The sequence below is a fragment of the Pleurodeles waltl genome, chromosome 1_2, assembly GCF_031143425.1.
Source record: "Pleurodeles waltl isolate 20211129_DDA chromosome 1_2, aPleWal1.hap1.20221129, whole genome shotgun sequence".
NCBI classification, from domain to species: domain Eukaryota; kingdom Metazoa; phylum Chordata; class Amphibia; order Caudata; family Salamandridae; genus Pleurodeles; species Pleurodeles waltl.
The window spans coordinates 1,352,061,144-1,352,084,545 of NC_090437.1; the positions used below are offsets into that span (position 1 = coordinate 1,352,061,144).

Sequence of the window (23,402 nt, forward strand, 5' to 3'; positions counted from 1 at the left end):
TAATGTCCTGAGATCGGCTGTGACAGGCCCTTTAGTAGATACTTGGAAAGAGGCGATCATTGTCCAGATTTCTGGGGGCCACTGCTTCCCAATGTCTTGAGATCGGCTGTGACGGGCCCTTTAGTAGATACTTGGAAAGAGGCGATCATTGTCCAGATTTCTGGGGGCCACTGCTTACTAATGTCCTGAGATCGGCTGTGACGGGCCCTTTAGTAGATACCTGGAAAGAGGCGATCATTGTCCAGATTTCTGGGGCCACTGCTTACTAATGTCCTGAGATCGGCTGTGACAGGCCCTTTAGTAGATACTTGGAAAGAGGCGATCATTGTCCAGATTTCTGGGGCCACTGCTTCCCAATGTCTTGAGATCGGCTGTGACGGGCCCTTTAGTAGGTACTTGGAAAGAGGCGATCATTGTCCAGATTTCTGGGGGCCACTGCTTACTAATGTCCTGAGATCGGCTGTGACGGGCCCTTTAGTAGATACTTGGAAAGAGGCGATCATTGTCCAGATTTCTGGGGCCACTGCTTACTAATGTCCTGAGATCGGCTGTGACAGGCCCTTTAGTAGGTACTTGGAAAGAGGGCGATCATTGTCCAGATTTCTGGGGCCACTGCTTACTAATGTCCTGAGATCGGCTGTGACAGGCCCTTTAGTAGGTACTTGGAAAGAGGCGATCATTGTCCAGATTTCTGGGGCCACTGCTTACTAATGTCCTGAGATCGGCTGTGACAGGCCCTTTAGTAGATACCTGGAAAGAGGCGATCATTGTCCAGATTTCTGGGGCCACTGCTCACCAATGTCCTGAGATCGGCTGTGACAGGCCCTTTAGTAGATACTTGGAAAGAGGCGATCATTGTCCAGATTTCTGGGGCCACTGCTTACTAATGTCCTGAGATCGGCTGTGACAGGCCCTTTAGTAGATACTTGGAAAGAGGCGATCATTGTCCAGATTTCTGGGGCCACTGCTTACTAATGTCCTGAGATCGGCTGTGACAGGCCCGGTAGTAGATACTTGGAAAGAGGCGATCATTGTCCAGATTTCTGGGGCCACTGCTTACTAATGTCCTGAGATCGGCTGTGACGGGCCCTTTAGTAGATACCTGGAAAGAGGCGATCATTGTCCAGATTTCTGGGGGCCACTGCTTACTAATGTCCTGAGATCGGCTGTGACGGGCCCTTTAGTAGATACTTGGAAAGAGGCGATCATTGTCCAGATTTCTGGGGCCACTGCTTACTAATGTCCTGAGATCGGCTGTGACAGGCCCTTTAGTAGATACTTGGAAAGAGGCGATCATTGTCCAGATTTCTGGGGCCACTGCTTACTAATGTCCTGAGATCGGCTGTGACAGGCCCTGTAGTAGATACTTGGAAAGAGGCGATCATTGTCCAGATTTCTGGGGCCACTGCTTACTAATGTCCTGAGATCGGCTGTGACAGGCCCTGTAGTAGATACCTGGAAAGAGGCGATCATTGTCCAGATTTCTGGGGCCACTGCTTACTAATGTCCTGAGATCGGCTGTGACAGGCCCTTTAGTAGATACCTGGAAAGAGACGATCATTGTCCAGATTTCTGGGGCCACTGCTTACTAATGTCCTGAGATCGGCTGTGACAGGCCCTTTAGTAGGTACTTGGAAAGAGGCGATCATTGTCCAGATTTCTGGGGCCACTGCTTACTAATGTCCTGAGATCGGCTGTGACGGGCCCTTTAGTAGATACTTGGAAAGAGGCGATCATTGTCCAGATTTCTGGGGCCACTGCTTCCCAATGTCCTGAGATCGGCTGTGACAGGCCCTTTAGTAGGTACTTGGAAAGAGGCGATCATTGTCCAGATTTCTGGGGCCACTGCTTACTAATGTCCTGAGATCGGCTGTAACAGGCCCTTTAGTAGATACTTGGAAAGAGGCGATCATTGTCCAGATTTCTGGGGCCACTGCTTACTAATGTCCTGAGATCGGCTGTGACAGGCCCTTTAGTAGATACTTGGAAAGAGGCGATCATTGTCCAGATTTCTGGGGCCACTGCTTACTAATGTCCTGAGATCGGCTGTGACAGGCCCTTTAGTAGATACTTGGAAAGAGGCGATCATTGTCCAGATTTCTGGGGCCACTGCTTACTAATGTCCTGAGATCGGCTGTGACGGGCCCTTTAGTAGATACTTGGAAAGAGGCGATCATTGTCCAGATTTCTGGGGCCACTGCTTACTAATGTCCTGAGATCGGCTGTGACGGGCCCTTTAGTAGATACTTGGAAAGAGGCGATCATTGTCCCGATTTCTGGGGCCACTGCTTCCCAATGTCCTGAGATCGGCTGTGACGGGCCCTTTAGTAGATTCTTGGAAAGAGGCGATCATTGTCCCGATTTATGGGGCCACTGCTTACTAATGTCCTGAGATCGGCTGTGACGGGCCCTTTAGTAGATACCTTGAAAGAGGCGATCATTGTCCAGATTTCTGGGGCCACTGCTTACTAATGTCCTGAGATCGGCTGTGACGGGCCCTTTAGTAGATACTTGGAAAGAGGCAATCATTGTCCAGATTTCTGGGGCCACTGCTTACTAATGTCCTGAGATCGGCTGTGACAGGCCCTTTAGTAGATACTTGGAAAGAGGCGATCATTGTCCAGATTTCTGGGGCCACTGCTTACTAATGTCCTGAGATCGGCTGTGACGGGCCCGTTAGTAGATACTTGGAAAGAGGCGATCATTGTCCAGATTTCTGGGGCCACTGCTTACTAATGTCCTGAGATCGGCTGTGACGGGCCCTTTAGTAGATACTTGGAAAGAGGCGATCATTGTCCTGATTTCTGGGGCCACTGCTTACTAATGTCCTGAGATCGGCTGTGACGGGCCCTGTAGTAGATACTTGGAAAGAGGCGATCATTGTCCAGATTTCTGGGGCCACTGCTTACTAATGTCCTGAGATCGGCTGTGACAGGCCCTTTAGTAGATACTTGGAAAGAGGCGATCATTGTCCAGATTTCTGGGGCCACTGCTTACTAATGTCCTGAGATCGGCTGTGACAGGCCCTGTAGTAGGTACTTGGAAAGAGGCGATCATTGTCCAGATTTCTGGGGCCACTGCTTACTAATGTCCTGAGATCGGCTGTGACGGGTCCTTTAGTAGATACTTGGAAAGAGGCGATCATTGTCCAGATTTCGGGGGCCACTGCTTACTAATGTCCTGAGATCGGCTGTGACAGGCCCTTTAGTAGATACTTGGAAAGAGGCGATCATTGTCCAGATTTCTGGGGCCACTGCTTACTAATGTCCTGAGATCTGCTGTGACGGGCCCTTTAGTAGATACTTGGAAAGAGGCGATCATTGTCCAGACTTCTGGGGCCACTGCTTACTAATGTCCTGAGATCGGCTGTGACGGGCCCTTTAGTAGATACTTGGAAAGAGATTTCTGGGGACACTGCTTACTAATGTCCTGAGATCGGCTGTGACAGGCCCTTTAGTAGATACTTGGAAAGAGGCGATCATTGTCCAGATTTCTGGGGCCACTGCTTACTAATGTCCTGAGATCGGCTGTGACGGGCCCTTTAGTAGATACTTGGAAAGAGGCGATCATTGTCCAGATTTCTGGGGCCACTGCTTACTAATGTCCTGAGGTCGGCTGTGACGGGCCCTTTAGTAGATACTTGGAAAGAGGCGATCATTGTCCAGATTTCTGGGGCCACTGCTTCCCAATGTCCTGAGATCGGCTGCGACAGGCCCTTTAGTAGATACTTGGAAAGAGGCGATCATTGTCCAGATTTCTGGGGCCACTGCTTACTAATGTCCTGAGATCGGCTGTGACAGGCCCTTTAGTAGATACCTGGAAAGAGGCGATCATTGTCCAGATTTCTGGGGCCACTGCTTACTAATGTCCTGAGATCGGCTGTGACGGGCCCTTTAGTAGATACCTGGAAAGAGGCGATCATTGTCCAGATTTCTGGGGCCACTGCTTACTAATGTCCTGAGATCGGCTGTGACGGGCCCTTTAGTAGATACTTGGAAAGAGGCGATCATTGTCCAGATTTCTGGGGCCACTGCTTACTAATGTCCTGAGATCGGCTGTGACGGGCCCTTTAGTAGATACTTGGAAAGAGGCGATCATTGTCCAGATTTCTGGGGCCACTGCTTACTAATGTCCTGAGATCGGCTGTGACAGGCCCTTTAGTAGGTACTTGGAAAGAGGCGATCATTGTCCAGATTTCTGGGGCCACTGCTTACTAATGTCCTGAGATCGGCTGTGACAGGCCCTGTAGTAGATACTTGGAAAGAGGCGATCATTGTCCAGATTTCTGGGGCCAATGCTTACTAATGTCCTGAGATCGGCTGTGACAGGCCCTTTAGTAGATACTTGGAAAGAGGCGATCATTGTCCAGATTTCTGGGGCCACTGCTTACTAATGTCCTGAGATCGGCTGTGACAGGCCCTTTAGTAGATACTTGGAAAGAGGCGATCATTGTCCAGATTTCTGGGGCCACTGCTTACTAATGTCCTGAGATCGGCTGTGACAGGCCCTTTAGTAGATACTTGGAAAGAGGCGATCATTGTCCAGATTTCTGGGGCCACTGCTTACTAATGTCCTGAGATCGGCTGTGACGGGCCCTTTAGTAGATACTTGGAAAGAGGCGATCATTGTCCAGATTTCTGGGGCCACTGCTTACTAATGTCCTGAGATCGGCTGTGACAGGCCCTTTAGTAGGTACTTGGAAAGAGGCGATCATTGTCCAGATTTTTAAGAAGGGGGACAGGGCAGATCTTTTATGCTATCGTCCAATTTCTTTATTGGATAGCTCGGTTAAAATCTTAGGCCGAGTGATCCTAAACAAGTTGGAAAACTGGGTGACTGAATCTCATTCTCTTTCAGAAGTTCAATTTGGCTTTCGGCCCGGTGTGGGCACAATAGAACAAACTCTTAATGTGACCCTTATAGTACAAAAATATACCAAAGTTAAAAGGGGGTGCATACACTTAGCATTCATGGATTTGTCCTGCGCCTTCGACACAGTTAACAGAGAGAAACTGTGGATGGTCATGTTGAATATGGGCGTGGACAAAGACATAATCATTTTACTCAGTAGACTCTACGCCTGCACAGTGGCTCGGGGTCGCTATTCCCGGGAGGGTGGTCTAACAGGAAAGTTTCCCTCATTAAAGGGGGTCAGACAGGGCTGTGTCCTGGCCCCTTTTCTTTTTCTTTTATATATAAATGGGTTAGAGAAATTTCTCTGTGAATCGGGGAAGGATTTTCCAGTTATTAACAATTCCCCAATTCCTGTATTATTGTATGCGGACGGCGCTGTACTCATTTCAAGGACAGCAAATGGCCTCCAGATTTTGTTGAATGCTTTTAACACTTTTATGGGGAACCTTGGACTCAAAATTAATAGAACTAAGTCATTTGTGATGAAGACTGGGCCCAAATTAGCAAAAACAAAAAAATTTGCTTTAGATGGGCATGAGATACTCAAGGTCCCACATTTTACGTATCTGGGGGTCCCCATTGATGTAGATTTTAATTGGACATTTTTAGTAAATATACGTTCAATACAATTTCAAAAAGCCATAGAAGCAGTTTTTAGGTTCGCGAAAAGACTGCGACATAAACCTGTTAAAGAAATTATGACTGTTTTTTCCACCAAATGTCTTTCTATTGCGACATTTGGAGCTGGGGTTTGGGGTTATGCTGAATGCTCAAGGCTCCAGATTGTAAAAAATACGTTTTTAAGAAGGCTACTAGCAGTCCCCCAATCTACATCAGTAATGTTCTGTCATGAAGAAGTAGGTTTAAGATATATATCTAGTTATATAAAGCTTCAACACGTATTATTATGGCTAAAAATTTGGACTAAGCCAGAAGCGTCTCTATGCAGAAAGGTGATACAGGACTGTCTCCTTTTATCACAGTCTCTGGATATACCTGGGCTTTTTCCTTAATCTGGATATTTTAACAAAACGGGATATTAAAAAGGTGAAAGATATATTTTGGCAGAAAAGCCAGGACATGGAGCCAACCCCGGGCACAAATAGAACACTGGTGAGGAACCAGATACAACAGTTGCATCCAAAGCTATATTTGACTATCACTAGCCTCGAGCGACAAAGGTTCCTACTCACGAGGCTACGCTTAAATACATTATATTATTTGGTAGCACTTCCAGTACGTGGAACCTGGTTTAAGAATCTTCCTCCATGTTGCTGTGATGGAAAGACACCCCAGAGTACACTGCACTTTATGCTCTTTTGCACTCTTTATGCTGCTCCGAGAAAAAGGTTTTTACGCCCGTTATTTTTATCTGAAAGTATTAGAACTAGCCAGCTTGCTTATTTATACTTACAGAACCTGTGGATATAATTCAGGCTGTGTTAAATTTTATATACGCTGCTTATGGAATTCGAAATATGTATTAATAACGCTTTTAGTAATTTTATGACTGAGAAACCTGTATGTTTTATTTATTGGATGTCTTTTATGGTGATGATGATGATGAATACTGTTCGCCAAACTTTAGGGGTCGATATTGGAAGATATCCATTCCAACATCTGTAGAATCCCCTTTGACATCTGTATTATTTACTCCATCCTGTGCTCTTCCAGCCCAAAGCCGATAATCTGCCCTCGATGGAGGGGTGGTCTAGAGGTAGCCTAGCAGCAGATGCACTCTTCACCTGATCCTAGCACCTGTCAAAAGTACCTAATATAGTATTATCTCATAGAAAGTAGGTGGTTCTGGTGGCTTAGTGGACTAATGCATCCACGGTAGGAACCTGTGTTTGATCTTATGGTCACAGGTTCAAATCCTGGTGGGTCCACTCAGTCTTTCATCCAAAATTCTGAGGTTGATAAAATGATTGCCATTGAGTTAGGTAACAATAAACATCTGTTGTTCAGCGCCCAGATACCTACGGGTTGTGTGTGCTTTACAAATACACATGTTATGCAAAAGATGATGGCTTTACATCCTCGGACTACAAGTTATCTCAAAAAGCCTCCACTGAACTCCTGTGCTCTGTACATCTACTTTCAAAGATCACAACTTCTCCTTCTTGAAAGGTATACTCTGCCGCAAACCACCTAATTATCTCTAGTTTATCTAGTAATCCCAACAACCGGCTGCATGAGCTCACATCTCCCATTTATGATCACACTTAACTCATTAACTTAACCTACCACAAAGAGACTGCAGTTCATGCATGGAGTGGTTTCTTTGAGAGCACGAGGCTTATCCCACCATCCAGCAATTACCACTAACCTCCGGCTCTGTAGCACCGTGCTGCCCAGCATAAAGCGCTTCAATACCTCATCAGGAGTAGTAAGTGCTACATTGATGGTATTACAATACACTGCAATACTACAGATCTCTGCTTGCACTCATGGTGTTGTGTTGGTTTTTTCAGTTCTTGGACTGTTGAGTAGTAATATCTCTGGTTCCACAGCTGCTGGGCTTGTGTTGTGTTGTTTGCTGCCGGGAGTGTTCACTTTATTCTTCTGGTGCTCTGCTGTCTTGTGAGGTTATCTTACAGGTTTATGGGTGATTTGTAAGTTTCTTCCCATGCTGTTGTTCCAATTACTTTCTTGATTATTGGTTCTTTTGTGCATGTTATCAAGGTGTTGTGACTGTGTTCAGCTCTCCTCTTGGGCTGCGGATGTCGTGCACAGGCTGTTCCACAATTATTTTATTCCTCTCCTGCTGTGGTCTGTTTAGTTATCACATCTGGGACACCTGCTTGTCTCTTCCATTCTGATCTACTATGGTTTTCATACAAACACTTTTGCTGCTGCCAAGAGTTTCCAAAGTCAGAATGGTATAAACAGTTTTGGAGGTTGTGTTATTAAATCATTGTTGTGTCTCTCCTCCTTCTGCCCTCCTACTCTTTCTCATTTATGTCATGTGTCCAGTTCTTGATACCACAGGGACCCCTGCCGGCAGCAGCCACAGCTTCCTTGGAGCACCAGAGGTGTGAAGCTGGGCGCCCACCATGGGGAACTACTGCGTGACAGTGGTCAACGAGACCCCCTATGAGTTCAGCTACGGGTGCACCTATCTGGGCAGTGAGTGGAACATTCAAGTGAGTATCAGCCTGGAAGGCACAGGCCCACAGTTCATACAGTTCAGAAATTAATACAAGTGGAAGAAGTACAGTGTTATGTGAGAGGGGGCAGGTATAAAGTCTTCAAGATGGGGGCACTCCGAGGTGTGCAGCCCGTAATACATGAACAGAGACATGGAATATCAGCAGACCAAGATATGTATTGATATGGTTTTGTAGCATTTCTATAGTACTTAATAATTCTATGTGGGACACTGAAGCGCTTGACTGCAGGGGGAGAAGGCTACACCTTCCAGGGTGTGTAGTGGGAAGAGAGTTGTCTTTAAATTGTATCCTATAGGGGAATTGTGCACATGTGTGTGATGAGCTGGTATCCAAGCTATGAGCAGACATGTTGCAGTATTTATTATTATTTTTCTATCTTTGTGACCTCGTGACATGTGGTATGAAAAATAGTTCTGAATCCATGTTTATCCCTGGGTTACCAACTTCTCTAGATGTCGTTGGAGATGCCTCCAGCTCATTGGGCTGGTACGTTTGCCAATGTCCACCTTTGATTATCTTTTTATGTTTTAATGGCATTGAGCTCTAAGTCTTTACTCATCATCCATAGGTTTATGCTGCAAAGGTAGTCATTAGGTTTATCAATTTGGCCATCTTAGTGTAGGAAGAAATGGATTGTCTTGTATTCAGACGCCATTATCTTGTACCAGGTTGCATGACAATGCATGCATGAAGGTACCAGTGAGTCTGACATCTCTATCCCCATTCAGATCTTCAAATCACTGACTACTACTATGTACCTATAAACCCTTTCATTGTTTGGAGGCTTTCCACCAAAAGGGATCTGCTTGGGTGACAATGGCCCTCGAGGGTGATGATATTATAGTGAGTACCTCGATCAGCCTGGACACTAGTTTTTAATGAATGCTTTGTCACATTCAGGAGGTTCCTTCCCAGTGTGGACCTATCTGGTGCCTTATTAGCTCTCTTTTTAAATCCCTTTTCTAATAATTGTCCTGCCACACTCCTAACATTTTCAAGATTGTTCCTGTTGTGGACAATCGGTTACGGTGTCAATTTTTACCTTGAATGGAAAGATTTGTGATATTACATTTATATGATTTCTCAAAGTGTGACCTATCTCATCTGTTAGACCTGTCACTCCCAACTTTTTGCCTGCCTCCCTCTACTTTTTAGATACTGTTTTTGCTGGTCTTAAGACTCTGCACACTTTACCACTGATAACCAGTGCTAAAGAGCATATGCTCTCTCCCTTTAAACATGGTAACATTGGATCATACCCAATTGGACTATTTAATTTACTTATAAGTCCCTAGTAGAGTGCACCATATGTGCCCAGGGCCTGTAGATTAAATGCTACTAGTGAGCCTGCAGCACTGTTTGTGCCACCCACTCAAGTAGCTCCTTAACCTTGTCTCAGACCTGCCATTGCAAGGCCTGTGTGTGCAGTTTCACTGCCAATTCGGCTTGGCATTTAACTTACCAAACCTAAAACTCCCCTTTTTCTACATATAAGTCACCCCTAAGGTATGCCCTAGGTAACCCAGAGTGCAGGGTGCTGTGTAGGCAAAAGGCAGGACATGTACCTGTGTAGTTTACATGTCCTGGTAGTCTAATACTCCTAAAAAAAAATTTACACTGCTGTGAGGCCTGCTCCCTTCAGAGGCTAACATTGGGACTGCCCTCATGCATTGTTTGAGTGGTAGCTGCTGATCTGAAAGGATCTGCTGATCTGAAAGGAGTACAAGGTCATATTTAGTAAGGCCAGAATAGTGACTCAAAATCCTGCTGACTGGTGAAGTTGGATTTAATATTACTATTTTAGAAATGCCACTTTTTGAAAGTGAGCATTTCTCTGCACTTAAATCCTTCTGTGCATTACAATCCACGTCTGGCTGGGATTAATTGACAGCTCCCTTGTTCATTCACTCAGACACACCCCAGACACAGGATACAGAGCCTCACTTGCATACATCTGCATTTTGAATGGGTCTTCCTGGGCTCAGAGGGTGGAGGGCCTGCTCTGACACAAAGGACTGCTACACTCCCAACTGGGACCCTGGCAGACAGGATTGAACTGGAAGGGGACATTGTGCACTTCTAAGCCACTCTTTGAAGTCTCCCCAACTTCAAAGGCACATTTGGGTATTTAAACAGTGCCTCTGCCCCTACCAACTCAGACACTTCCTGGAGAAGATAACCTGAACCAGAACCTGCATCCTGCCAAGAAGACCACCCTGGCTGCTCAAAAGGACTCACCTGTTTGCTTTCTGTGAAGGTCTGTTGCCTTGCTGTTGCCCTGCTGCCTTGCTGCTCTCTAGCTGTGATGAAGAAGTGATCTCCAAGGGCTTGGATAGAGCTTGGATAGAGCTTGTCTCCTGTTCCCTGAAGTCTCAGGACCAAAAAGACTTCATCTCTACAAGAAGGATCTTTGTGTGGCGAAATTCTACGCAGAGCCTGCCAGAAACGACTCACAGCCTGCACCGCGATGAACAATTCACGCTCACTGAACCGGAGCTACGCAGCCCAACTTCGCATTGAGAAGATCGATGCAGCACCAGCATAGCGACTGGGAATTTGACGCATGGTCCACAAGATTGACGCACAACCAAGCTGGAACAATGCAGCCCGACTTCCAGAGAGGAATCAACGCATTGCCTACCGTGCAGTAGAAAATTCCACACAACGCCAACCGAATCGACGCAGCTCCTGTGACTTCGTCCTGCCAGCACAGGAAATCCACGCATCATCCCTGGGGCCTCCGAAAACCCCGCAACCCAAAGAGGATCCACGACCGATCGCCAGAAAATGACATCCCTGCGTGAAAACTGAACAACACATCACTGTGTGTGGCCCGAGAAATCTATGCACACCACTTTGTGTCCATGCATCTCTTCCTCTGCGGTTCTTTGCGGAGCTTTTGCACACAAACCTGGTACTTTGTGCCTGAAAGAGACATTGATTGCTTTTGAAAGACTTAAGACACTTTGGCCCTCATTACAACATTGACGGTGTTGACCAACTACCAACATGGCGACGGCCGCCAACATACCACCGCCGTGGCTACCAGCCATCAACACGTGTTATGACCGCCAATGGTGTTCTGCCAGAATACTGGCGGAACACCGTTGACGGTCATGGCGGCAAGGAGGCACTGCTGACAGCAGCACCTCCACGCCAGCAAAACACCACCAGCCGTATCATGAGCAATGATACAGCCTGGCGGTGTTTTTCTGGCAGACGCTGCTGCTGACAGCAGTGACGCAGACTGTCTCCAGCCGGAGGACCCCCTGCAAGCAGGTAAGTCGGGTTCTCTGACCGGAGAGGGGGTGGGGGGTGCTGTGTGTATGTGGGGGGGGTGTGTGTGTGTTTTGGGATGCATGCATGTGGGTGTGAGTCATGTTGGATGCATGCGTGAATGAGTGATTGTGAGTGTTGTGTGTTGTGGATGCATGTGTGTGACAAGCTATGTTGGTGTGTGTAGTGGTGATGCATGTGTGCATGTGTGTATATGGGTGCGCTTGTGGGTGTGTATATGTGCGGTGGCAGGAGCGGGAGGGTGGGAGAGGTCTCTGTGGAGGGGGGGGCGAGGGAGACCCCTATCAGTGCCAGGGAAGAGATTCCTTGGCACTGATAGTGCCTACCGCCATGGTTTCGTGGCTGTAAGTTTGGCACGAAAACCATGGCGGTAGCAGGATCGTAATTCCGGGAGTGGGATTGTGGCGGCCACCGGGCTGGAGACCGAAGTCTCCAGTCTAGTGGACGTTACCACCCTGGCAGTCGGTGTGTTAAAGTGGCGGTGTTGGATGGCGGTAACCGCCAGGGTCCAAATCCCATGTTTTTTACCGTTGGCCTGTTTGCGGTACTACCGCTGCTTTAACACCGACCGCCAGGGTTGTAATGAGGGCCTTTATATCACTTTTACAGTGATATCTGAACATATACTTATTGCATTTTAATAGTTTTGACCTGCATCTTCTCAGATAAATATTATATATTTTTCTAACACTGTGTGGTGTATTTTTGTGGTGCTATATTGTGTTATTGTATGATTTATTGCACAAATACTTTACACATTGCCTTCTAAGTTAAGCCTGACTGCTCAGTGCCAAACTAACAGAGGGTGGGCACAGGATAATTTGGATTGTGTATGACTTACCCTGACTAGAGTGAAGGTCCTTGCTTGGACAGGAGGTAACCTGACTGCCAACCAAAGACCCCATTTCTAACATCATCTAATGATGAAAAACTCTTTTGTGTGAATGTCTTCTCAGTTATTACATGTATGTGTTCTCCGTCTTGTCTGGGCTGCCAGGTGTTATATGAAAGTTACTTGCCCTGAATACTTTGTCAAATTGAGAACATATATACGGTCTCTCCTTCATGCGGGCGTTTGTTTCCCACCACATCCTGCTGTAATCATCACTGAAGACAAAGGATACACTGAAATGATCTAATGTGGGAAATTTTGAAACCTGCAGACAGTTAAAAATTGAAACCCCATTAGAAGGAAAGTTTACCTCATCAGTGTGAACATGAAAACACCATCTAACAGATTTCCTTGCACTCCCACTCACTAAAATGCCACCCCAAGGAAACATAATACGAGTCAGCGCCAGCACAATGTGGGTTTTGAACAGCAAAACTATGGTTCTTATTACCTAGTCTCTTGAGAGACGGTGGCCACCAACCAAAGTGAAACACCTTAGTGGGGTCATTGATTCCAGCCTTCACAAAAGTGACTAGAGTTGCTCCTAAATTATGAGAAAGCTCAAACGTGTATTCCCTTACTTGGGTCTTCCTCACCTATTGCAGGCATTAGTAGTTGAAGTGGTGTTTGGTCTAGATGAGAAAGCTTTCATGCATCTTTCACACAACAGAAACGACACTAACCGCTGTAGGAAAGTACCATCTTGCCTGGCATGTTACCCCCATATTTCACTGTATATATGTTGTTTTAGTTGTATGTGTCACTGGGACCCTGCCAGGCAGGGCCCCAGTGCTCATAAGTATGTGCCCTGTATGTGTTACCTGTGTAGTGACTAACTGTCTCACTGAGGCTCTGCTAACCAGAACCTCAGTGATTATGCTCTCTCTGCTTTCCAAATTGTCACTAACAGGCTAGTGACCAATTTCACCAATTCACATTGGCATACTGGAACACCCTTATAATTCCTTAGTATATGGTACTGAGGTACCCAGGGTATTGGGGTTCCAGGAGACCCCTATGGGCTGCAGCATTTCTTTTGCCACCCATAGGGAGATCTGACAATTCTTACACAGGCCTGCCAGTGCAGCCTGAGTGAAATAACGTCCACGTTATTTCACAGCCATTTACCACTGCACTTAAGTAACTTATAAGCCACCTATATGTCTAACCTTCACCTGGTGAAGGTTGGGTGCAAAGTTACTTAGTGTGTGGGCACCCTGGCACTAGCCAAGGTACCCCCACATTGTTCAGGCAAATTCCCCGGACTTTGTGAGTGCGGGGACACCATTACACGCGTGCACTATACATAGGTCACTACTTATGTATAGCGTCACAATGGTAACTCCGAACATGGCCATGTAACATGTCTAAGATCATGGAATTGTCACCCCAATGCCATTCTGGCATTGGGGAGACAATTCCATGATCCCCCGGGTCTCTAGCACAGAACCCGGGTACTGCCAAACTGCCTTTCCGGGATTTCCACTGCAGCTGCTGCCAACCCCTCAGACAGGTTTCTGCCCTCCTGGGGTCCAGGCAGACCAAAGGATCGACTGCCAAAGGATCGACTGCTGATTGCTCAGGACGCCTGCAAAACCGCAACAAAGTAGCATGACGACTAATAGCAACCTTGTATTGCTTCATCCTGCCGGCTTTCTCAACTGTTTCCAGGTGGTGCATGCTCTGGGGGTAGCCTGCCTCCATTCTGCACCAGGAGCTCTGAAGAAATCTCCTGTGGGTCGACGGAATCTTCCCCCTGCAACCGCAGGCAACAAAAGACTGCATCACCGGTCCTCTGGGTCCCGTCTCAGCACGACGAGCGTGGTCCCTGGAACTCAGCAACTCTGTCCAAGTGACTCCCACAGTCCAGTGACTCTTCAGTCCAAGTTTGGTGAAGGTAAGTCCTTGCCTCCCCACGCTAGACTGCATTGCTGGGTACCGCGTGATTTGCAGCTGCTCCGGCTCCTGTGCACTCTTCCAGGATTTCCTTCATGCACAGCCAAGCCTGGGTCCCTGATACTCTAACCTGCAGTGCACAACCTTCTGAGTTGTCCTCCGGCGTCGTGGGACTCCCTTTTGTGACTTTGCGTGGACTCCGGTTCACTCCTCTTCTAAGTGCGGGTGTTGCCTGCTTCTGTGAGGGCTCCCTGACTTGCTGGGCACCCCCTCTGTCTCCTCATCCAAGTGGAGACATCCTGGTCCCTCCTGGGCCACAGCAGCATCGAAAAACCCTAACTGCAACCCTTGCAACTAGCAAGGCTTGTTTGCTGTCTTTCTGCCTGGGAACACCTCTGCAAGCTTCTTCTTGACGTGGGACATCCATCCTCCAAAGGGGAAGTTCCTAGTCATCTTTGTTCTAGCAAAACACCAAGCTTCTTCCATCCGGTGGCAGCTTCCTTGCACCATCAGCTGGCATTTCCTGGGCTCCTGCCCACTCTCAACACTGTCGCGACTCTTGTACTTGGTCCCCTTGTCTTACAGGTCCAGAAATCCACTGTTGTTGCATTGCTGGTGTTAGTTTTCCTTGCAGAATCCCCCTATCATGACTTCTGTGCTCTCTGGGGGTTGTAGGTGCACTTTACATCTTCCTTACAGGGTCTTGGGGTGGGCTATTTTTCTAACCCTCACTGTTTTCTTACAGTCCCAGCGACCCTCTACAAGCTCACATAGGTTTGGGGTCCATTCGTGGTTAGCATTCCACTTTTGGAGTATATGGTTTGTGTTGCCCCTATACCTATGTGTCCCCATTGCATCCTATTGTAACTATACATTGTTTGCACTGTTTTCTAAGACTATACTGCATATTTTTGGTATTGTGTATATATATCTTGTGTATATTTCCTGTCCTCTCACTGAGGGTACACTCTGAGATACTTTGGCATATTGTCATAAAAATAAAGTACCTTTATTATTAGTATAACTGTGTATTGTGTTTTCTTATGATATTGTGCATATGACACTAAGTGGTACTGTAGGAGCTTCACTCGTCTCCTAGTTCAGCCTAAGCTGCTCTGCTAAGCTACCATTATATATCAGCCTATGCTGCTAGACACCCTATACACTAATAAGGGATAACTGGGCCTGGTGCAAGGTGCAAGTACCCCGAGATACTCACTACAAGCCAGTCCAGCCTCCTACACATGTAACATGTCTAAGATCATAGAAGTGCCCCCCCAATGCCATCCTGGTATTGGGGAGACAATCCCATGATTCCTCGGGTCTCTAGCACAGACCCGGGTACTGCCAAACTGCCTTTTCAGGGGTTTCACTGCAGCTGCTGCCAACCCCTCAGACAGGTTTCTGCCCTCCTGGGGTCCAGCCAGGCTTGGCCCAGGAAGGCAGAACAAAGGACTTCCTCAGAGAGAGGGTGGTACACCCTCTCCCTTTGGAAAAAGGTGTTAAGGAAGGGGAGGAGTAGCCTCCCCCAGCCTCTGGAAATGCTTTCATGGGCACAGATGGTGCCCATTTCTGCATAAGCCAGTCTTCACCGGTTCAGGGACCCCTCAGCCCTGCTCTGGCGCAAAACTGGACAAAGGAAAGGGGAGTGACCACTCCCCTGACCTGCACCTCCCCTGGGAGGTGCCCAGAGCTCCTCCAGTGTGCTCCAGACCTCTGCCATCTTGGAAACAGAGGTGCTGCTGGCATACTGGACTGCTCTGAGTGGCCAGTGCCAGCAGGTGACGTCAGAGACTCCTTCTGACAGGCTTCTTCAGGTGTTGCTAGCCTATCCTCTCTCCTAAGTAGCCAAACCTCCTTTTCTGGCTATTTAGGGTCTCTGCTTTGGGGAATTCCTTAGATAACGAATGCAAGAGCTCATCAGAGTTCCTCTGCATCTCTCTCTTCACCTTCTGCCAAGGAATCGACCGCTGACCGCGCTGGAAGCCTGCAAAACTGCAACAAAGTAGCAAAGACAACTACTGCGACCTTGTAACGCTGATCCTGCCGCCTTCTCAACTGTTTTCCTGGTGGTGCATGCTGTGGGGGTAGTCTGCCTCCTCTCTGCACTAGAAGCTCAGAAGAAATCTCTCGTGGGTCGACAGAATCTTCCCCCTGCAACCGCAGGCACCAAAGAACTGCATCACCGGTCCTCTGGTTCTCCTCTCAGCACGGCGAGCGAGGTCCCTTGAACTCAGCAACTCTGTCCAAGTGACTCCCACAGTCCAGTGACTCTTCAATCCAAGTTTGGTGGAGGTAAGTCCTTGCCTCCCCACGCTAAACTGCATTGCTGGGAACCTCGTGTTTTGCAGCTACTCTGGCTCCTGTGCATTCACCGAGGATATCCTTCATGCACAGCCAAGCCTGGGTCCCCGGCACTCTAACCTGCATTGCACAACCTCCTGAGTTGTCCTCCGGCGGCGTGGGACTCTCTTGTGCAACTTCGGGTGAGCACCGATTCAATCCACTTCGTAGTGCCTGTTCCGGCACTTCTGCGGGTGCTGCTTGCTTCTGAGTGGGCTCTTTGTCTTGCTGGATTCCCCCTCTGTCCCCTCACGCAATTGGTGACATCCTGGTCCCTCCTGGGCCACAGCAGCATCCAAAAACCCTCCCTGGGGAGTAACCTCCTGCTCATGAAAGCAACAGGCTGGTCAAGGCCATCATCATTTGTTTGGGACAAAACTGCCCCTATCCCATGTTCAGAGGCATCAGTCTGCACAATGAACTGCTTGGAGTAATCTGGAGCTTTGAGAACTGGTGCTGTGCACATTGCTTGTTTCAGTGTGTCAAAGGCCTGTTGGTATTCTACAGTCCAGTTTACCTTCTTGGGCATTTTCTTAGAGGTAAGTTCTGTGAGAGCTGTCACTGTAGATCCATATCCCTTCACAAACCTCCTGTAGTACCCAGTCAAGCCAAGGAATGCCCTGACTTGAGTCTGGGTTTTTGGAGCTGCCCAGTCCAGAATAGTCTGGATCTTAGGCTGGAGTGGCTGAACTTGGCCTCCACCTACAAGGTGTCCCAAGTAAACCACAGTTCCCTGCCCTATCTGGCATTTGGATGCCTTGATAGAGAGGCCTGCAGATTGCAGGGCCTTCAAAACCTGCTTCAGGTGGACCAGGCGATCCTGCCAGCTGGAGCTAAAGCCAGCAATATCGTCAAGATAAGCTGCACTAAAGGACTCCAAGCCAGCAAGGACTTGATTCATCAACCTTTGGAAGGTGGCAGGGGCATTCTTTAAACCAAAGGGCATAGCAGTAAACTGATAATGCCCATCAGGTGTGGAGAATGCTGTCTTTTCTTTTGCTCTGGTGCCATTTTGATTTGCCAGTACCCTGCTGTCAAGTCAAAGGTACTTAACTATTTGGCAGCACCTAGTTTGTCTATCAGTTCATCTGCCCTTGGAATGGGATGGGCATCTGTCTTGGTGACAGAATTAAGTCCTCTGTAGTCCACACAAAACCTCATCTCTCTTGGTGTGAGGTTTGGGGACTAAGACCACTGGGCTAGCCCAGGGGCTGTCAGAGTGCTCAATGACTCCCAATTCCAGCATCGTGTGGACTTCCACCTTGATGCTTTCTTTAACTTGGTCAGTGTAGGAAAGTACCATCTTGCCTGGCATGTTACCCCCATATTTCACTGTATATATGTTGTTTTAGTTGTATGTGTCACTGGGACCCTGCCAGCCAGGGCCCCAGTGCTCATAAGTATGCCCTGTATGTGTTACCTGTGTTATGACTAACTGTCTCACTGAGGCTCTGCTAGTCAGAACCTCAGTGTTTATGCTCTCTCATTTATTTCCAACTTGTCACTAACAGGCTAGTGACCAATTTCACCAATTTACATTGGCATACTGGAACACCCTTATAATTCCCTAGTATATGGTACTGAGGTACCCAGGGTATTGGGGTTCCAGGAGATCACTATGGGCTGCAGCATTTCTTTTGCCACCCATAGGGAGTTCTGACAATTCTTACACAGGCCTGCCACTGCAGCCTGAGTGAAATAACGTCCACGTTATTTCACAGCCATTTTACACTGCACTTAAGTAACTTATAAGTCACCTATATGTCTAACCTTTACCTGGTAAAGGTTAGGTGCAAAGTTACTTAGTGTGAGGGCACCATGGCACTAGCCAAGGTGCCCCCACATTGTACAGGGCCAATTCCCCGGACTTTGTGAGTGCGGGGACACCATTACACACGTGCACTACATATAGGTCACTACCTATATGTAGCTTCACAAAGGTAACTCCGAATATGGCCATGTAACATGTCTATGATCATGAAATTGCCCCCTCTATGCCATCCTGGCATAGTTGGCACAATCCCATGATCCCAGTGGTCTGTAGCACAGACCCTGGTACTGCCAAACTGCCTTTCCTGGGGTTTCACTGCAGCTGCTGCTGCTGCCAACCCCTCAGACAGGCTTCTGCCCTCCTGGGATCCAGCCAGGCCTGGCCCAGGATGGCAGAACAAAGGACTTCCTCTGAGAGAGGGTGTTACACCCTCTCCCTTTGGAAAATGGTGTGAAGGCAGGGGAGGAGTAGCCTCGCCCAGCCTCTGGAAATGCTTTCATGGGCACTTTTGGTGCCCATTTCTGCATAAGCCAGTCTACACCGGTTCAGGGACCCCTTAGCCCTGCTCTGGTGCGAAACTGGACAAAGGAAAGGGGAGTGACCACTCCCCTGACCTGCACCTCCCCTGGGAGGTGTCCAGAACTCCTCCAGTGTGCTCCAGACCTCTGCCATCTAGGAAACAGAGGTGCTGCTGGCACACTGGACTGCTCTGAGTGGCCAGTGCCACCAGGTGACGTCAGAGACTCCTTCTGATAGGCTCCTTCAGGTGTTGCTAGCCTATCCTCTCTCCTAGGTAGCCAAACCCTCTTTTCTGGCTATTTAGGTTCTCTGTCTCTGGGGAAACTTTAGATAACGAATGCAAGAGCTCATCCGAGTTCCTCTGCATCTCTCTCTTCACCTTCTGCCAAGGAGTCGACTGCTGACCGCACTGGAAGCCTGCAAAACTGCAACATAGTAGCAAAGACGACTACTGCAACTCTGTAACGCTGATCCTGCCGCCTTCTCGACTGTTTTCCTGGTGGTGCATGCTGTGGGGGTAGTCTGCCTCCTCTCTGCACTAGAAGCTCAGAAGAAATCTCCCGTGGGTCGACGGAATCTTCCCCCTGCAACCGCAGGCACCAAAAAACTGCATTACCGGTCCCTTGGGTCTCCTCTCAGCACGACGAGCGAGGTCCCTCGAATCCAGCAACTCTGTCCAAGTGACCCTCACAGTCCAGTGACTCTTCAGTCCAAGTTTGGTGGAGGTGAGTCCTTGCCTCCCCACGCCAGACTGCATTGCTGGGAACCGCGACTTTTGCAGCTACTCCGGCCCCTGTGCACTTCCGGCGGAAATCCTTGGTGCACAGCCAAGCCTGGGTCCACGGCACTCTAACCTGCATTGCACGACTTTCTAAGTTGGTCTCCGGCGACGTGGGACTCCTTTGTGTAACTTCGGGTGAGCACTGTTTAAAGCATCCTCATAGTGCCTGTTTCTGGCACTTCTCTGGGTGCTACCTGCTGCTGAGAGGGCTCGTTGTCTTGCTCGACCTCCCCTCTGTCTCCTGGCGCAATTTGCGACATCCTGGTCCCTCCTGGGCCACAACAGCATCCAAAAATGTTAACCGCATGATTTGCAGCTACCAAGGCTTGTTGGCGTTCTTTTGGCGGGAATACACTTCTGCACGACTCTCCACGGCGTGCGAGATCCGTCCTCCAAAGGGGAAGTCTCTAGCCCTTGTCGTTTCTGCAGAAACCTAAGCTTCTTCTGTCCAGTAGAAGCTTCTTTTCACCCACAGCTGGCATTTCCTGGGCATCTGCCCATCTCCGACTTGCTTGTGACTTTTGGACTTGGTCCCCTTGTTCCACAGGTACCCTCGACTGAAAATCCATCGTTGTTGCATTGCTGGTTTGTGTCTTTCCTGCAGTATTCCCCTATCACGACTTCTTTGTCCTTTGGGGAACTTTAGTGCACTTTGCACTCACTTTTCAGGGTCTTGGGGTGGGCTATTTTTCTAACCCTTACTATTTTCTAATAGTCCCAGCGACCCTCTACAAGGTCACATACGATCGTGACTTTAGGACTTGCTCCCCTTGTTCCACAGGTACTCTAGTCTGGAAATCCATTGTTGTTGCATTGCTGGTGTTGGTCTTTCCTGCAGAATTCCCCTATCACGACTTCTGTGCTCTTTGGGTTCTTACAGTCCCAGCGACCCTCTGCAAGGTCACATAGGTTTGGGGTCCATTCGAGGTTCGCATTCCACTTCTAGAGTATATGGTTTGTGTTGCCCCTATCCCTATGTGCCCCCATTGCATTCTATTGTGACTATACATTGTTTGCACTGCTTTCTATTGCTATTACTGCATATTTTGGTATTGTGTACATATATCTTGTGTATATTTGCTATCCTCATACTGAGGGTACTCACTGAGATACTTTGGCATATTGTCATAAAAATAAAGTACCTTTATTTTTAGTATATCTGTGTATTGTGTTTTCTTATGATATTGTGCATATGACACTAGTGGTACTGTAGGAGCTTCACTCGTCTCCTAGTTCAGCCTAAGCTGCTCTGCTAAGCTACCTTTTCTATCAGCCTAAGCTGCTAGACACCCCTCTACACTAATAAGGGATACCTGGGCCTGGTGCAAGGTGTAAGTACCCCTTGGTACCCACTACAAGCCAGTCCAGCCTCCTAGTCAGACTGTCTGAAAATCTTGTTTTTGACAGGCATGCTGTCTCCTGTGTCCACATCATGGGTACACAGGTGTGTCTGACCAGGGGTTAGGGAAAAGAGCTCAGTAAACTGTTGCAGGACCTTCCTACAGTGAGATTGCTGTTGGCCAGAGAGGGTGTCTGAATAGATCACTCCATCTACTGAACCATCTTTAGGGTCTGTGGAGAGGAGATCAGGGAGAAGTTCACTCTCAGCTCCCTGGTCCTCATCTGTTACCATCAACAAATTCACATCAGCCCTTGTAGGAGGCTGGACTGGCTTGTAGTGAGTACCAAGGGGTACTTACACCTTGCACCAGGCCCAGGTATCCCTTATTAGTGTATAGGGTGTCTAGCAGCTTAGGCTGATAGATAATGGTAGCTTAGCAGAGCAGCTTAGGCTGAACTAGGAGACGAGTGAAGCTCCTACAGTACCACTAGTGTCACTTGCACAATATCATAAGAAAACACAATACACAGATATACTAAAAATAAAGGTACTTTATTCATATGACAATATGCCAAAGTATCTCAGAGTGTACCCTCAGTATGAGGATAGCAAATATACACAAGATATATGTACACAATACCAAAAATATGCAGTATAGTCTTAGAAAACAGTGCAAACAATGTATAGTTACAATAGTATGCAATGGGGACACATAGGGGTAGGGGCAACACAAACCATATACTCCAAAAGTGGAATGCGAACCACGAATGGACCTCAAACCAATGTGACCTTGTAGAGGGTCGCTGGGACTGTAAGAAAACAGTGAGGGTTAGAAAAATAGCCCACCCCAAGACCCTGAAAAGTGAGTGCAAAGTGTACTAAAGTTCCCCAAAGGACATAGAAGTCGTGATAGGGGAATTCTGCAGTAAAAACACAAAGAAGCAATGCAACAACGATAGATTTCCAGTCGAGGGTAGCTGTGGAACAAGGGGACCAAGTCCAAAAGTCACAAGCAAGTCGGAGATGGGCAGATGCCCAGGAAATGCCAGCTGTGGGTGCAAAGAAGCTGCTACTGGACAGTAGAGGCTGAGGATTCTGCAGGAACGACAAAGGCTAGAGATGTTCCCTTTGGAGGATGGATCCTCCACGCCGTGGAGAGTCGTGCAGAAGTGTTTTCCCGCCGAAATACCGCCAACAAGCCTTCCTATCTGCAAATCATGCAGTTAGGGTTTTTGGATGCTGCTGTGGCCCAGGAGGGACCAGGATGTCGCCAATTGCGTCTGGGGACAGAGGGGGCGTCGAGCAAGACAAAGAGCCCTCTCAAAAGCAGGCAGCACCCAAAGAAGTGCCAGAAGAGGCACTACAAAGAAGAGTGAAATGGTGCTCACCCGAAGTTGCACAAAGGAGTCCCACGCCGCCGGAGGACATCTTAGAAGGTCGTGCAATGCAGGTTAGAGTGCCGTGGACCCAGGCTTGGCTGTGCACAAAGGATTTCCGCCGGAACTGCACAGAGGCCGGACTAGCTGCAAAAGACGCGGTTCCCAGCAATGCAGTCTGGCGTGGGGAGGCAAGGACTTACCTCCACCAAACTTGGACTGAGGAGTCAGTGGACTGTGGGAGTCACTTGGACAGAGTTGCTGGATTCAAGGGACCTCGCTCGTCATGCTGAGAGGAGACCCAGGGGACTGGTGATGCAGTTCTTTGGTGCCTGCGGTAGCAGGGGGAAGATTCCGTCGACCCACGGGAGATTTCTTCGGAGCTTCTAGTGCAGAGAGGAGGCAGACTACCCCCACAGCATGCACCACCAGGAAAACAGTCGAGAAGGCAGCAGGATCAGCGTTACAGAGTTGCAGTAGTCGTCTTAGCTACTTTGTTGCAGTTTTGCAGGCTTCCAGCGCGGTCAGCAGTCGATTCCTTGGCAGAAGGTGAAGAGAGAGATGCAGAGGAACTCTGATGAGCTCTTGCATTCGTTATCTAAGGAATTCCCCAAAGCAGAGACCCTAAATAGCCAGAAAAGAGGGTTTGGCTACTTAGGAGAGAGGATAGGCTAGCAACACCTGAAGGAGCCTATCAGAAGGAGTCTCTGACGTCACCTGCTAGCCCTGGCCACTCAGAGCAGTCCAGTGTGCCAGCAGCACCTCTGTTTCTAATATGGCAGAGGTCTGGAGCACACTGGAGGAGCTCTGGGCACCTCCCAGGGGAGGTGCAGGTCAGGGGAGTGGTCACTTCCCTTTCCTTTGTCCAGTTTCGCGCCAGAGCAGGGCTGAGGGGTCCCTGAACCGGTGTAGACTGGCTTATGCAGAAATGGGCACCATCTGTGCCCATGAAAGCATTTCCAGAGGCTGGGGGAGGCTACTCCTCCCCTGCCTTAACACCTTTTTCCAAAGGGAGAGGGTGTAACACCCTCTCTCTGAGGAGGTCCTTTTTTCTGCCATCCTGGGCCAAGCCTGGCTGGACCCCAGGAGAGCAGAAAG

The 23,402-nt window shown here is 48.4% G+C and overlaps 1 protein-coding gene across 2 annotated transcripts in view; it reads left to right on the forward strand.

The window, feature by feature from the left end:
• The first annotated feature begins 7,941 nt into the window (after positions 1 to 7,941).
• Positions 7,942 to 23,402, forward strand: part of LOC138252860 (uncharacterized) — a 223,215-nt gene continuing 207,754 nt past the window's right edge. The window contains exon 1 of one of the 2 annotated variants that reach the window (XM_069205772.1): positions 7,942 to 8,060. In XM_069205772.1, the coding sequence (XP_069061873.1) occupies positions 7,971 to 8,060 (90 nt within the window). In that variant the 5' untranslated portion in view covers positions 7,942 to 7,970. The remainder of the gene's footprint in view (positions 8,061 to 23,402) is intronic. The other variant, XM_069205774.1, reaches the window with a different exon arrangement.